This window comes from Aquarana catesbeiana, linkage group LG01 (assembly GCF_042186555.1).
Source record: "Aquarana catesbeiana isolate 2022-GZ linkage group LG01, ASM4218655v1, whole genome shotgun sequence".
Taxonomy (NCBI): Eukaryota; Metazoa; Chordata; class Amphibia; order Anura; family Ranidae; genus Aquarana; species Aquarana catesbeiana.
Window position 1 is genome coordinate 891,431,581 of NC_133324.1, and position 17,070 is coordinate 891,448,650.

A 17,070-nucleotide genomic window follows, 5' to 3' on the forward strand; every position below is an offset into this window, starting at 1 on the left:
AACACTGTACCCAAATAAAATTTATGTCATTTTTTTCCCCACAAATAGATCTTTCTTTTGGTGGTATTTGATCATCTCTGCAATTTTTATTTTTTTTAATATTTTGTACTTTTTGCTATAATAAATACCCACAAATTTTTTTAAAAAAAGCTATTTTTTTCTCAGTTTAGGCCGATATGTATTCTTCTACATATTTTTGGTAATAAAAATTGCAAAGGGTATATTGACTGGTTTGCGCAAAAGTTATAGCGTCTACAAAATAGGGGATAGATTTATGGCATTAAAGGAGCTGACATACAGCTATGACGGCTCGCGGGAACTCGCCGACCTGCCGTAGTATAAAGACAGCGGCTGGTCGGCAAGCGGTTAAACAAGCTACTAGCAGGCTTCAGAACTTCCTGAAACCTTTGAAAGCCTCTTGAAGCCTGCTAGCAGCTTACTGAAAGCTCTACAAATGTTTTGTCAAAGTTTGCTGTTCACACTGCTCTTATACAAGATGAAGCACATGTAAAACTGGCCTAAAAGCAGTGCCTACTACAGCGATTTCCAGCTTGCAGGGCGATCCAACAGCTATGACACATTCTTACTTACACTGGTCCAAGCTGAACCAATGTAACTTTGCAAAAATAGCCATAACTGGAAATCCGCTTTAAGGGCCAGTTCACACGACATGCAGTACGCAAGGAAAGTAGGTTACATGGTTTTCAATGGCATAGTTCACACCAGTGCTTGCAGTTCCAGTGCGTTCCAGTTCCAGAAAAAAAAAAAGTAGAACATGCTGCATTTTTTCTGCACTGGACTGTACTGGAACGCTGTAAAACGCATCAAAAACACACTGGAACGCACCGGAACGCACCTAAATGCACCAAAAACGCACTGCAACACATTTGTCCTTATTTAAGGTTAAGAAAAAAGAGGGGGGGGAGCACTGGACTGCATAAAAAACGTACCAAAAACGCATCAAAAATGCACAGGAACGCATCAAAAACGCACATGCAGAAAACATCCGGACTGCGTTTCTATGGTGTGAACTGGCCCTCAAACTTTGTGGAAAGCCTTCCATTACAAGTGGAAACTATTAAAACTGCAAAAACAGGAGTCAATTACAAAGAAGTATAGCTAAAAGGCAAAACTTTTTGTTTTTAAGCTGGGTTCACACTGCTGCGCTGTGCGACACCGCACTGCTGTGCATATCACATGCGATGTCTGTGCGATGTGAATTCAGCCATACAGATTGTATGGCTGAATTTGCATCTCATTCGGACCCTTTTTTTGGTCTGCACCAGAATCAGATCCCATGGAGGTTTACACCCATGCAAACCGATTCCTGTCAGAATTGGACAGTTTGCACTGCGATATACGAACCGATCTGGGGGTGTCATTAACTTTGCCTTGACACTCCCAGCGGTTCGCATAGGGCAGTGTGAACTGTCTGCGAGTCAGGTGCGATGCGGGAACCCGCAGTGGATTTGCAGGGTTCCCGCATCGGACCAATATGAACCGAGCCTTATAGGAGGGTAAATAGATTAGACATTTCTGATTGTTGTTTTTGCCCTAGTTAGAAAGATTCACCCTCTCTATTTGTCCTGTTTACCATGATCATTGAAAGTGAAAGTAAAAGAAAATCTCAAATTTTGGGTTGTCCCCAGAAAAGTAATAGAAGGGAAATATTCCAATGGAGACACTAGTTCTGGTGACCTGGGGGTCCCCAAAAGATTCTCTTAATTTGCAGGGATTTCCTCTCACTGCTTGTTTAGCTATGGGACAGGAAGTGAAGGTAAATCTCCCCAATGGGACAAAGATGGCAAAACAACAACCTTACAGGGGTTATAACCCTCTCTTACGCTATCCAAAATGAAAAAAAAAATAAAATATTTTGCCTATACTTCTACTATTAAACCCATGGATTTGGGAATGTGGTATACAAAAAGCTCATACAGGTGTGATAGTTAGACATTCACAAACTTTTGGTCATATACAGTAGTGCAACCTTTTTTCAGTCAAGGAACCCTTTAAAAAATGATGGACATTCTCGAGGCACCCCATTCTAAAATGTAAAAACTATTCTAACAGTTTTACATAATGAAGCAACATTCACAAGTCCAAGTAGGACAGCCCAACATTAGAGGGAATTTATTCTTCCAAAACAAATACACTTTTGAAAACTGGTACTGACTAGTATTCCAATGTTTCTCTTCTCCCTTAGATTTCCTCCATCATTCAGCCAATGTGACCCACAACGCTGATGGAAAGGAGCAGGGGAGGGTCAAACAAGGATGCTATACAGGCGACTGACATCCTCCTTATCAACTGATGACGCCATTGGTCATTAGGACGACGGCAGCTAGAAAGTTGTAACGGCGCACAATGAAAACCTGTCACTTGTAACTAAAAAGGCAGCCTTCATCCACATGCTGGCTTGTATACATTTTTTGGGCAATTTTTAGGCCTTTTGCCAAGGAACCCCTGAAGAAACCTCACGGCACCCCTGAGGAAACCTCACGGCACCCCTGAGGAAACCTCACGGCACCCCTGAGGAAACCTCACGACACCCCTGAGGAAACCTCACGACACCCCTGAGGAAACCTCACGACACCCCTGAGGAAACCTCACGACACCCCTGAGGAAACCTCACGGCACCCCTGAGGAAACCTCACGGCACCCCTGAGGAAACCTCACGGCACCCCTGAGGAAACCTCACGGCACCCCTGAGGAAAACTCACGGCACCCCTGAAGAAAACTCACGGCACCCTTGAAGAAACCTCACGGCACCCCTGAAGAAACCTCACGGCACCCCTGAAGAAACCTCACGGCACCCCTGAAGAAACCTCACGGCACCCCTGAAGAAACCTCACGGCACCCCTGAAGAAACCTCACGGCACCCCTGAAGAAACCTCACGGCACCCTTGAAGAAACCTCACGGCACCCTTGAAGAAACCTCACGGCACCCCTGAAGAAACCTCACGTCACTCTGGTTGAAAAAGGCTGCAGTAGTTGTGATAAAAAAAATCCCATTTACTATTAAGGTGCTTATACAAGGACAATCAGCCAAGAAAGGAAATTTCTGTCATTATCTACAGAGAAACGGGTCCATCCATCTGCAACTACGGACATTCAAGGCCATCAGATATCCACTTCATATCTCTCAGCGCAGTGGAAGACGTGGCTGCATTTGGGCCACACTTATCTCTATACCTTTCTTATAGAATACTTGTGTCACCGCAGTAATATAAACGTTTCAGTGCGGGAGCCCATCCACATCACAAAAAAGAGAAGAACGTGTGCTGCAATCAGAGGAGGATGTAGCCATGAAAATTTTTACATGTGCCTAGGCAAATGTGCTACGAGCTTGGCAAGCTTGGCAAGTCAGCGGGGAAGGCCGTCTGTACTGCAGTACATTACAATCAAACCCGTACAGAATGAAGTGTTTTCCAAGTCATCCTGCAGGTGAAATATGAGATCATGGCATGGCTAGGCAGATATACTAGTGAGCACCATGAGCAATAAGAGCAGGAAGAGCGTCCCACAGGAGGCGTCCTCTGTGCTAATATACACAGAAGTCTGAATCGTCTCTGAGGTTGGTAGTTTTACTGGAAAACCTTTTTCGTCAGTTCAGAGTAGGCTGAAAAGTGAAAAAGATTGCCTGTTAACTACAGATTAAAGCAAAGAGGTTTTTTCTTTACCTAAAGCTGGTCTCCTGAAAGCCCACCACCCCCGAACCACCCTTACCCTGGACCGCTGTCCCTCCATTGGTACCACAAGTCTAAATCTTGTGTAGGCTCTGTGTTGGAGCTTACACAGGGTTGATGACATCATCCAGCTCTTCAGGTGACAGTATCCAGAACAGGCAATTGGATGCCTAGGCCTGAGCACTGCATCTTAGAATCAGGGCCCTTTTTCCTCTAAATTAAGGAGCGCTGGGAATTCCGCAAAGACTCCAAAAAAACAAAGGGATGACAGGGAAACGCAGCAAGGGTAAGGAGAAGTTCTCCTGAGAGACCCACACCAGACCACCACCTGATACGCACCTTTGCTGTAGACCCCACCAGCACCACAAGTCTAAATCCTGTGCAGGCTCTGCATTGAACCTTACACAATGTTGATGACATCATCCACCATCTCCTCGAGTGTCAGAGTTCGGGACTAGCAAATGGATAGTCAGGCGCCACCGCCCAAAGCTCCCCCCCATTTTGAGGGCATGTGGCCTGGTTCGGGGGGGGGGGTTCTCGCTCATTCCCCCTTTCCAAAAATACAAAATACATTACTTCCGAAGTTGTATTCTGTCGTATGAAAATTTCCGTAACTTTAGCAACCTCTTTATTTTCGATATGAGACTAGACTAGCATGTAAAGAAACGGACGATCATTCGTCCAGTAATCTCATTGTGTAGATCAGGCATTAGGCTACTACACTTAGTAAAGAGATAGGAAGGTAGTAGTGATGCACCAAGATTTTGCCCACTGAAAATTATCGTACGTTTTCAGCGTGCCAAAAAAAAAAAAAAAAAAAAGTGCAGAAAATGCCTGCGATTTTTCCTTGCTTATGATGTGTTTTTCGTAGGTCATGGAACTCAAAAAATGCATTTTTGATCCGTTTTTGCTGAGTTTTCAATGAGGAGGTGTGTTTTTGGTACGGTTTGCCAAATATGCACCAAAAAATGCAGCAAGCAGGATTATCAAAAGATGCCCATAATGGTCGACAAAAAATTCATATTCATTCAAATTTATGATATTAAAAAGTCGAATATAATATATATATATATATATATATATATATATATATATATATATATATATATATATATATATATATATATATATATATATATATATATATATATATATATATATATATATATATATATATATAAATTTTTTTTATTTTTAAAACCATCAAATTTTGGTTTTGCGCAAAGTGCATCCTGAGTTTATATCGTGACATACAGTATTTAGAACACCGTGACACTGTTTTGATGTTGAATTTTAAAAGCAGCGGTCTTCTGTCATATCAGCAAATGTGTGAGATCAGCAGGCTTGCCGCTGCTTTTAAAATTCAACATCAAAACAGTGTCACGGTGTTCTAAATACTGTATGTCACGATATAAACTCAGTTTAGTGATAAAAATAAGTGTAAAATGCAAGATTTCGGTGGGTGTAAAAAGATGCCCGCTTGGCGACTGCAGACTGTAGGTTTAGTGTGGCCGAGTGCGGGGTGTACCAAGATGGCTGTGACGGAACGTCACTTCCGTCACGAAATCTGACGGGTCACCTAATCTGACGGAACACCTGCATGCCTGAGCTAAGGGCCGATCGATTCCAGGAAGTAAATGTTACATGAATCATCTGCCCTTACTCAAGATGGCCACAGCTAGAAATGCTGGGGAGATATGAAGCGATTTCTCAGCAGAATAAAACATGGATGGATGGGTGAATTTGCTTTAAATATTAAAAATGAATTAAGGAGCATTTTTGGTTTGCAGTGTTCAGATATAGTTTATTTCTGTTTTACAAAATATTCTGACTGTGTAGCCGGCACTGTGTCCTATCTAGTAAGCAGCTGACAGGGGACAGTAATAGCACAGAATGCAGCCTGAGAGCAGTAAATAATTCATTGTACCATCCAAAAGCAAATATCCTGATAATGGAAGAACGCTGTGCACAAGTATACAGAGACTCAGGGAGACCCCCTATGCTCAAACATGATTTACTGAGCACCCCCCCATAATGTATTCTGCTGTACTATGTTTGGGGCTGATCACATCACTGCCTTTTTTATGCGCTGCAATGTAGGATCACAACATGGACATTTAGGCTGGGTTCACATTTATGCAATTTGGATGTGTTTTTACCTGCATCCAATTTGCATAGCATGTAAATGTGAACGGCTTTCAATGCAGCCAGTTCACACATGTGCGGGGCGGCCGCGGTGCAGTTTCAAAAAGGGTCCTTTGAGTTTTTCGGTCTGGTTCAGGTGCAATTTCAGGAAACAAAAAAAAAAAAAAAACAAACGCACCCGAATTGCACCTGAACCGGTGAACAGAAACGCACCGGACTGCTGCACTGATAGCGCGGCCGCACATGTGTAAACCCAGCCTTAGCCACTCTAAGAATCCCAGTGGAAAGAATCTACTGATCCCTGCGGCTGGTATTGGCAGCTGTGAGCTCCTACAATGACAGGCTGTCGGCTGACGCAGCCGTTTGTGATTGTTCGCACAGCCATTGACTACTTGCGGCTGAATGCACACAAAGTCAATCCCAGCCTTAGGAATCAGTAAGGTCTTGCTTGGATTCACAGTGTGGCTAAACGTTGTGCGCACGGTGCCTAAAACGGCATTGAAACGTGTTACCATGCGTTTGGTAAAAACACGTAACATCATGCAACAAAGAGGCCGCAAAAGCATCATGTGACAGCTTACGTTACAGGTTATGGCAACAAATGGAAAGTGCACTGAAAAAAAAAAATTTAAAAAATGATGGCCTATCACACTTCGATATACAATCGATTTTTTTTTATCTGATCAATTTCTTCCTATAGGAGTAATCAATCTATAGCGAACAATTCTGATATGATATGTCTGATACATATAGTATAGTATACAGTATACATATAGTCTGATATGCCATACACAGGGAAGTGGATTTTGATCGATCGTTAAAATACGATTGCAATTTATCGATCACATCTCTGTTTCAGTCATATAATCCCATAATCTGATAATCACAATACGGACTGTATACATGATTAATGTATCTCTGTGCTGCCAGTCGCTGCATGAGATGAATCATTTTTCTGCCCTGGCCAATCGACTCCGTTTGATCAAATCCAATCTAAATTGGACGTGGCGTTACCATTAGAGACTGTACAATCAGATTGTAAGGTGTTTGGTGAGCTTAAGGGCTCGTTCACACTAGTGGTGTGGATCGCTTTTCAGAGAGCATCTGACAGGCGGTGAGAAGGCGTTGGATGGCCTCCTCACCACTGGCTTTAAACCCTTGATCCGCGCCATAGCGTGCCGCACTCGTGCACAATTATGGGGTTGCTGGGCACTTGCACATTAGCCCTATTATCTGGAATGGACTGTGTTTGGAGGGCACTGTACCCTCTGAAAAGCAACAGGGGGTATACAGTAATTCCTGCCACAGCATATACCTCTGCAGCTAAAGGAGATACTGGTTAAGGGGCAGTAAAAGCACGTTTCATCCGTGGGGTTTTACCACCCCCTCCCCTAACCCCCCAACCGCACGTGTGTACGAGCCCTAATAATTGTTAGAGCAATGGTGACAGTTTCAGAGGAGGGGGAGGGTGGCGGAGGTCCACTTTAAGGTACGTGTACACAGTGCAGTCCTGACATCAATAACAGAGAATTCATAAAATGGAATGCAGATCCGTTTGTCTTCAGAATCCCAGAAAAGAAAGAGGAAGAGGGAAGAAGAGAAAGAGGAAGAGGGAAGAAGAGAAAGAGGAAGAGGGAAGAAGAGAAAGAGGAAGAGGGAAGAAGAGAAAGAGAAAGAGGGAAGAAGAGAAAGAGAAAGAGGGAAGAAGAGAAAGAGAAAGAGGGAAGAAGAGAAAGAGAAAGAGGGAAGAAGAGAAAGAGAAAGAGGGAAGAAGAGAAAGAGAAAGAGGGAAGAAGAGAAAGAGGGAAGAAGAGAAAGAGAAAGAGGGAAGAAGAGAAAGAGAAAGAGGGAAGAAGAGAAAGAGAAAGAGGGAAGAAGAGAAAGAGAAAGAGGGAAGAAGAGAAAGAGAAAGAGGGAAGAAGAGAAAGAGAAAGAGGGAAGAAGAGAAAGAGGGAAGAAGAGAAAGAGAAAGAGGGAAGAAGAGAAAGAGAAAGAGGGAAGAAGAGAAAGAGAAAGAGGGAAGAAGAGAAAGAGAAAGAGGGAAGAAGAGAAAGAGGGAAGAAGAGAAAGAGGGAAGAAGAGAAAGAGGGAAGAAGAGAAAGAGGGAAGAAGAGAAAGAGGGAAGAAGAGAAAGAGGGAAGAAGAGAAAGAGGGAAGAAGAGAAAGAGGGAAGAAGAGAAAGAGGGAAGAAGAGAAAGAGGGAAGAAGAGAAAGAGGAAGAGGGAAGAAGAGAAAGAGGAAGAGGGAAGAAGAGAAAGAGGAAGAGGGAAGAAGAGAAAGAGGAAGAGGGAAGAAGAGGAAGAGGGAAGAAGAGGGAAGAAGAGGGAAGAAGAGGAAAGAAGAGGAAGAAAGGAAGGAAGGAAGGAAGGAAGGAAGGAAGGAAGGAAGGAAGGAAGGAAGGAAGGAAGGAAGGAAAGAAGGAAAGAAAGAAAGAAAGAAAGAAAGAAAGAAAGAAACAATTAGGGCTCATGCACACAGGACGTTTATAAAAAATGCCAGAGCAGCATTAAAAACTCCAGTTTTTTATATTAGCATATTGTGCGTTTTCCTGCGTTTTTTCATTAAAACAAACATGTCAAAACGCAGCTAGACGCATTTAGACTTGCTTTTTGGCCTTTTTACCTGCTCCTGGAAGCACAGGCTGACGTTTTTTTCTACTGCTCCTAAACGCTTATGCCTTAAAATGCCTCTGACAGTTTATGTGTGGACACAGGCTAACATGGAGGGGCTTTTAGCCTGGGTTCACACTGATGTGAATTTACAGCGGGTTTCATGCGTTTAGGAACACACAGATCCGCAGGTCATGTAAAAAGCATAGTATTCCAGGGCTTTGGTTCACATCTATGCGTTGTGAATTTGGTGCGAGGGAAAAAAAAAAAAAGGGGTCCTGTGCGTGTTGACTGCGGGTGCGATGCAAATTCCTATGGTGCCAACATTAAGCACGCTTCCGATCATCATCCACATTAGATAGAAGATAAAAACGGAAAACACCTGGAAATGAATGTGGTCCCTTTCACACTTGTATGACTTTTCCCACGATTTGGGACTGCAAAGTCCCATGACAAGTTGTTCCCCAAGATTTCCAATGACAACCATTCATATTGTCGTTGTCCCTGCACTACTTTGGTCCGACTTGGATGCCACTTACAGAGGCATTCCCAGAAATTACGGCAAAATCGCATGACTTTGAAGTCGCAGTAGTGTGAAAGGGGTCTTAGGCACCCTCCTGACATACACTACAACCTGAAATACTGTAAATACACAGATAGTATACATGTAAAGGAATGGTTTCACCTGCCAAAGGATCTGTATCTGTCCATCCAGTCCTGAAATTTACACCGTTCTGCTACGAAGCACAGAGCTGCCTGGCAAGAGAGGAGGCCTAATATTTATTTGCTGCAGTTAAAGCCCCACTCCGGGATAAAGATGCCCCCCTACCAACCCCCTCCTCTATCTGTTAAAAAAAAAAAAAACACACCACCATTCATACACAGAGTTCTGTGAATGGGAGAACTTCAAATACCGACATCCTTTGGGGCTTTTGGCTTGTAATTCCTTATGAACTACCATGATGCTGTTGAGTGTTCTGGTAGCTCATTGTCTTCTCCTGTCAGTATGTATCTGCCTGTCCGTACCAGGTACGAGCCAACAGATACACTGACAAATTCTGCAGGAGTCCTGCATGGCACCTGTGATCAGCAGCAATGCTTTCCAGACTCCAAGTAAAAAAAAAAATAATAAATGCACTTTTTTTTTTTTACCTGCAAAAAGATATACCTGTACATCTATTTATTTTAACTCCTTCCCGACCAGCCGCCGCAGTTATACTGCAGCTGGTTGTCCCCCGTAGCTGTACGTCGGCTCTTTAAGACGCTTTAGTAGGCACGCACCCGCAGCGTGTCCCCGAAGCCGATGCGTATGCCCGGCGGGCGCGATGATCGCCATGGCACCTGCGATCGCTCATGACAGAGCGAGAACCGGGATCTGTGTGTGTAAACACACAAATTCCTTTTCTCTCAGGGGAGAGGAGTCAGATCGTGTGTTCATACTAAGTAGGAACACCAATCGGCCTCCTCCCCTAGTCAGTCCCCTCCCCCCCACAGTTAGAACACACCTAGGGAACACAGGTAACCCCTCGATCGCCCACCTAGTGTTAACCCCTTCCCTGCCAGTGACATTTATACAGCAATCAGTGGCTATTTTTAGCTCTGATCGCTGTATAAGTGTCACTGGTCCCAAAATAGTGTCAAAAGTGTCCGATCTGTCCGCCGCAATGTCATGATAAAAATCGCTGATCCCCGCCATTACTAGTAAAAAAAATTAAATAATTACAAAAATGCCATAAAACTATCCCCTATTTTGTAGACGCTATAACTTGTGTAAACCAATCAATATACGCTTATTTCAATTTTTTTACCAAAAATATGTAAAAGAATACATATCGGCCTAAAACTGAAGAAATGTTTTTTTTTTTTTGTTTTTTTTTTACATTTTGGGATATTTATTATAGCAAAAAGTACAACATATTGTGTTATTAACGCTTTTTTTTTTTTTTTTTGGTTTATAGCGTAAAAAATAAAAACCTGGTCAGGAAGGGGTTTTTAAAGGTGAACTTATCCTTTAACCACTTAAACCTGAGGAATATTTTACCCCCTTCCTGACCAAGCCCTTTTTTGCAATACAGCACTGCGTTACTTTAAACTGACAATTGCGCGGTCGTGTGATGCTGTACCGAAATAACATTTTAGTCCCTTTTTTCCTACAAATAGAGCTTTCTTTTGGTGGTATTTGATCACCTCTGCGTTTTTTATTTTCTGCGCAATAAACAAAAAAAAAAGCGACAATTTTGAAAAAAAAAAAAATTTTTTTTTACTTTCTGCTATAAAACATGTCCAATTAAAAAAAAAAAAATGTAAAAAAAAATAAATAAAAATGTTTCATCAATTTAGGCCAATATGTATTATAATATTACATATTTTAGCAATCAATACATTGATTGGTTTGCGCAAAAGTTATAGCATCTACAAACTATGGAATATTTATTTTTTTGTTTTTTTACTAGTAGTGGCGGGGATCAGCGACTTATAGTGGGACTGCAATATTGCGGCGGACAAATTGGACACCTGATACTTTTTGGGGACCAGTGACACTAATATAGTGATCAGTCCTAAAAAATAAGCACTGTCACTGTACTAATGACACTGGCTGGGAAGGGGTTAACATCAGGGGCGATCAAAGGGTTAAATGTGTGCCTAGGTTGTGCTTACCCACTGTGGGGGAGGTGCTTTGACGAAGGGAAGGCAAAGATCTGTGTTCCTGCTTAGCAGAAATACAAGATCAATGTTTTCTCTCCTAACAGAACGACAATCTGGCTTGTTTACATAGGCAGACTGCCGTTCTGGCTGTGTAATCGGCGGGTGCCGGCGGACATCAAGTCTGTAGGACACGCTGTGTATAATCACATTGGGAGCAGGTTGCCGGTGGTGCGCGTGCCCCAGACCCCTAAGTGGTAGATCATCTACCAGAGCGCCCGCCCTGCCACAGTAACTGTATGGTGGGCAGTCCTCCGCAAGTGATCGATCTGCAGTTGCCATGGTGCTACACATGTGATCAGTTATGACACCAGCCATTTGAGGGCTGTGACAGTTCAGTTGAGAGAACAAGCAACTGTGATAGTTATCATTTATGGCATGCCAGGAATGTAACTGCTTTGGGTTGGGTTGGGTTGGGTTGGGTTTAGTTCCGCTTTAAAGTAAAAAAAATAAAATAATGTTAACAGTCAGCTCTTTATTTCAGAAGGGACGCGTCTCTTGTGCAATAATATACACTTAGCTGCCTGTATTCCAGGATGCGCATGCACTGCAGTGATGTCATCCCACGCCAGCCAATCAACACAGCCAAAGACCAGCGTCCAGAAGAAGGCGGGGAGAAAAGACAAGTGCTGGATCTAACAGGCGTCAGACCTTTGAAGCAGAGACAAGGATTTTGCAGTGGAGTATCACTTTAAGCAGAGTCATGTGAAACTAATAAAAGGAAAAGGATTCCTCCATCCAAACATTTGAGGTAGATGGAGGAATCCCCCCGCAGGGGATTGTATTCTGATATGGGGAACTCTACCAAGTCCGAATACACCGATCAGCGGCTGCAGCTCATTGGCACAGCAGCAAGGACCTGGATGGGAGACTGACACTATATTACCAAAAGTATTGGGACGCCTGCCTTTACTCACACATGAACTTTAATGGCATCCCAGTCTTAGTCCGTAGGGTTCAATATTGAGTTGGCCCACTCTTTGCAGCTACAACAGCTTCAACTCTTCTGGGAAGGCTGTCCTCAAGGTTTAAGATTGTGTCTATGGGAATGTTTGACCATTCTTCCAGAAGAGCATTTATAAGGTCAGGTACTGATGTTGGATGAGAAGGCCTGGCTCACAGTCTCCGCTCTAATTAATCCCAAACATGTTCTATCGGGTTGAGGTCAGGACTCTGTGCAGGCCAGTCAAACTCCTCCACACCAAACTCGCTCATCCATCCAATAGTGCTGGCTTCACCGGGTGAAGGGGGGGGGAGAGAAGAAGACTGCCAGTACAGGTTATAGGGGGGGGGTAAAAAAGTTAGTGATATCCTGGAGGGGGGCTTTAAGTAACACTTGCAGGTCTTCTCCCAACAAGCAGCCTGTGACCGGGCAGTGAAAAGAGAAGCAGCAGACTAATGTATTCATCTCTCTGCTTTCTCCTCCTATCAGCATGCTCCTTGTAATCAGCTCCACTGTACAGGGACAGCAAGAGGCAGATACCAGATCAGATTCAGGTACTTTCACTTCTTATACTTAAACACATTAATGATGTAATAATGATGACATCACAGCAACCCTGCTCAGCACTCCTCTCAAGAGCCCTAAGTCCACACAATGGGATGGCTCCTGACAATTTATGCAAATATTAAAATAAACTTGGTGGGTGGGCGTGAGTTTGGAGGTGTGGGCGTTCCTACATAAGCATGCCGACCACCCTAGGCAACGCCCACATGTGAAAAAAACTGAAACCCAACTGAATGAAAGTGGGCAGGCCTAAGACATTCAAGCTGGGAAATAAAGGGCTAGATGATTGTGGACATCCCCCAGCCAGGAAATGAGGAGGGCTCTATCAGACTTCAGCTTCTAATGCACACTGAGGAGCTCACAGTGTGCAGTGCAATCAGAGTAAGTCATTTCAGTGATGTAGAGGAACATGTACAACTGTGCAAAACTAAAGACAAGGCTGCAGTTCAGCTTTACATCATACCAAGCCATAGGAAGGTCCACCTTCTCTAACGTGGCACCAAACCCAGGGCTGAATATGCCGGCATCTCCTCATCACAAACAAGGATTGCCAGCCTTTCTTACCCTCCAGGCCTTCAACATACTGCAAATATGAGGAGGCCGGAAAGACCAACCAAGACTACCTACCTACAGTGTATGTCAGGACAACGTTCAGAAGGGTGACACCAAGAGGCCACAAACCAACAACATACATCACCGGGGTCACCAAGCTACTCCGATAGAGGATTCAACTAAAACCAATACGGTGTGAATGACAGGAAGTTATAAAGTATACATTACGGAATAAACCCATCAGAAGGACACACACCGTGTGGTGACCATAGGAGGCGTCTGACAATGTATACAACAATTCCTGGAAATACAATGTTTATTGCAACCTGCAAAGAACCAGCAAACCAGAACAGGATATATATACAGGTGATCAGAGATCTATGAATAGAGGATATATACAGGTGATCAGAGATCAATGAATAGAAGATATATACAGGTGATCAGAGATCTATGAATAGAAGAGATATATACAGGTGATCAGAGATCTATGAATAGAAGATATATATATATACAGGTGATCAGAGATCTATGAATAGAAGATATATATATACAGGTGATCAGAGATCTATGAATAGAAGATATATATATACAGGTGATCAGAGATCTATGAATAGAAGATATATATATACAGGTGACCAGAGATCTATGAATAGAAGAGATATATACAGGTGATCAGAGCTCTATGAATATAAGATATATATACAGGTGATCAGAGATCTATTCATAGATCTCTGATCACCTGTATTTATCTCTTCTATTCATAGATCTCTGATCACCTGTATATATCTCTTCTATTCATAGATCTCTGATCACCTGTATATATATAAGATATATATACAGGTGATCAGAGATCTATGAATAGAAGAGATATATACAGGTGATCAGAGATCTATGAATAGACGCTATATACAGGTGATCAGAGATCTATGAATAGAAGAGATATATACAGGTGATCAGAGATCTATGAATAGAAGAGATATATACAGGTGATCAGAGATCTATGAATAGAAGAGATATATACAGGTGATCAGAGATCTATGAATAGAAGAGATATATACAGGTGATCAGAGATCTATGAATAGAAGATATATATACAGGTGATCAGAGATCTATGAATAGAAGATATATATACAGGTGATCAGAGCTCTATGAATATAAGATATATATACAGGTGATCAGAGATCTATGAATAGACGCTATATACAGGTGATCAGAGATCTATGAATAGACGATATATACAGGTGATCAGAGATCTATGAATAGAAGAGATATATACAGGTGATCAGAGATCTATGAATAGGAGATATATACAGGTGATCTATAAATGAATGATATATATATATACACACACACACATACATATACACACACAGGTATATACAGGTGATCTATAAATGAAGAAGGATATATATACACACACACACACAGGTATATAGAGGTGATGTGATATAATGGTGATGAGTTGGATGACAGATGATGTCGGGGGGTATAGGGGACACATTTGGCCCCCGGGGGCCCCTTCCATTAGCGGTCATCTGTCGGTCTCCCGGCACTTACCTTGGGCTTGTAGAGCCACTTTCTGAACCTGTTCATCATTCCGTCCAGGGCTGTGCGGCGATGTGGGCTCTCTCCTCCTCCTCCCCGGTACAGATCAGCCGCTCCCGGCACAGCCGGTCCCCGGTGTCCCCGTACTGCTCCTCTGACAGCCCCAGTGCAGTCACCATCCCCAGCCTGCAGCCCTACCGGAGATCTCGCTGGAGCCGACTGATGTCACGGTCATGTGACCGGCCGCATGTGTGGGCGGAGCCGTGTGAGCCGTCTCTGTATGACACGGAGGAGCTCCGGAGAGCCCAGCACTGCCGCCGCCTGGACACACCGAGCTCCGGGATAGAGGGATGGATGGGGGGTCCGCTGTGTGCTCTGGTCATTGGATAGATTACATGTCACCGTATTGATGAGGACATGTTATATAAATATATATTCATTGCAGGGATTTATAGAGTGCTGATCATTTATACATCAGTTCCTGACCCAAGGAGCTTACAATCTAGTGTCCTTATCTCATATATACTAGGAACAACAAGTCTATGGAGGGTGAGAGGAAACCATACCAGTACAGTCAGTGCCAGGACAAGTTCATCTAGAGCCCAGGGGGGCAAATATACCAAACTGCACCCCCCCCCCCCCAGATGTATAAGCATTATGTGTCAGCAACCCCCCCCCAAAAAAAAAAAAGAAAACCAAGCAATAATCTGAATGCTTATCCACTAAATATAAATCCCCCCTCCTCCCAGTACAAATCTGCCCCCCGCTGAATTCCTCCTTGCCAGCACAAGTCTTTGCCCCCTTATCCCCCTCCAAGCTAAAATCCTCTCCCCCCCCCCCCCTCTACCCACCAAATTTACCCTCCAGGCACAAATCCACTCCTCCCACACCAAATCCCCCCTCTACCATATCTCCTAGCACAAATCCTCCCCCCCATCACCTCTCCCAAGCAGGGCCGGTGCTACCACTAGGCAAACTAGGCAGCTGCCTAGAGGGCGCCCAGCCACTGGTGTTCCTACTCTCTTCTCTCTGCAGCAAGCAACAAATGCCGTGTACACACAAGCAGACTTTTCGACGGCTGGACTCCGGAGGACTTTTCAAAGGACTTTCAACGGAGTTCCAAGGAAACGGACTTGCCTACACACGATCACACCAAAGTCCGACTGATTAGAACATAATGACATATGACTGGACTAGGATAAGGAAGTTCATAGCCAGTAGCCAATAGCTGCCCTAGCATCGGTTTTCGTCCGTCGGACTAGCGTACAGACAAATGGATTTTTAGTTTGGACTCTAGTCCGTCGGAAAGGTTTGAAACATGTTCTATTTCCAAAATCTGTCTGATTTTTCGACAGCAAAGGTCCAATGAAGCCCACACACGATCGAATTGTCCGACAGATTCATTCCATCGGACCTTTGCTGTCGAAAAGTCCGGTCGTGTGTACATGGCATAAGTCTTAGCATCAGCAGGCAGCTGCCGCTCCGTTCACACATAGTATCAGAGGCGGAGCTGCACGAATGAATGGAATGGAATGACTCACGAATGAATGGAAGCAAGCAAACATTCATTGATGGGCACTGGCAGGCTGCATTGATGGGCACTGGTAGGCTGCATTTGATGGGCGCTGGTAAGGCTGCATTAATGGGTGCTGGTAGGCTGCATTTGATGGGCGCTTTTGAGGCTGCATTGATGGGCGCTGGTGAGGCTGCATTTGATAAGCGCTGGTGAGGCTGCATTGATGGGCGCTGATGAGGCTGCATTTGATAAGCACTGGTGAGGCTGCATTAATGGGCGCTGGTAGGCTACATTTGATGGGTGCTGGTGAGGCTGCATTTGATGGGCACTGGTGAGGCTGCATTTGATAAGCGCTAGTGAGGCTGCATTGATGGGAGCTGGTGAGGCTGCATTGATGGGCGCTGGTGAGGCTGCATTTGATAAGTGCTGGTGAGGCTGCATTTGATAAGCGCTGGTGAGGCTGCATTTGATGGGCCCTGGTTAAGCTGCATTGATTGCCGCTGGTGAGGCTGCATTTGATAAGTGCTGGTGAGGCTGCATTTGATAAGCGCTGGTGAGGCTGCATTTGATAAGCGCTGGTGAGGCTGCATTTGATGGGCGCTGGTGAGGCTGCATTGATGGGGGCTGGTGAGGCTGCATTTGATGGGCGCTGGTGAGGCTGCATTGATTGGCGCTGGTGAGGCTGCATTTGATAAGTGCTGGTGAGGCTGCATTTGATAAGCGCTAGTGAGGCTGCATTTGATGGGCACTGGTAAGGCTGCATTTGATGGGCACTGGTGAGGCTGCATTTGATAAGCGCTGGTG

The 17,070-nt window shown here is 44.0% G+C and overlaps 1 protein-coding gene across 4 annotated transcripts in view; it reads right to left on the reverse strand.

Moving 5' to 3' along the window:
* Positions 1-15,019, reverse strand: part of ZFYVE28 (zinc finger FYVE-type containing 28) — a 331,742-nt gene extending 316,723 nt beyond the window's left edge. For all 4 annotated transcript variants that reach the window (XM_073610911.1, XM_073610909.1, XM_073610908.1 and 1 more), the window contains exon 1: positions 14,763-15,019. In XM_073610911.1, coding sequence (XP_073467012.1) covers positions 14,763-14,801 — 39 coding nt within the window. In that variant the 5' untranslated portion in view covers positions 14,802-15,019. The remainder of the gene's footprint in view (positions 1-14,762) is intronic.
* Between the last annotated feature and the right edge of the window lie 2,051 nt (positions 15,020-17,070).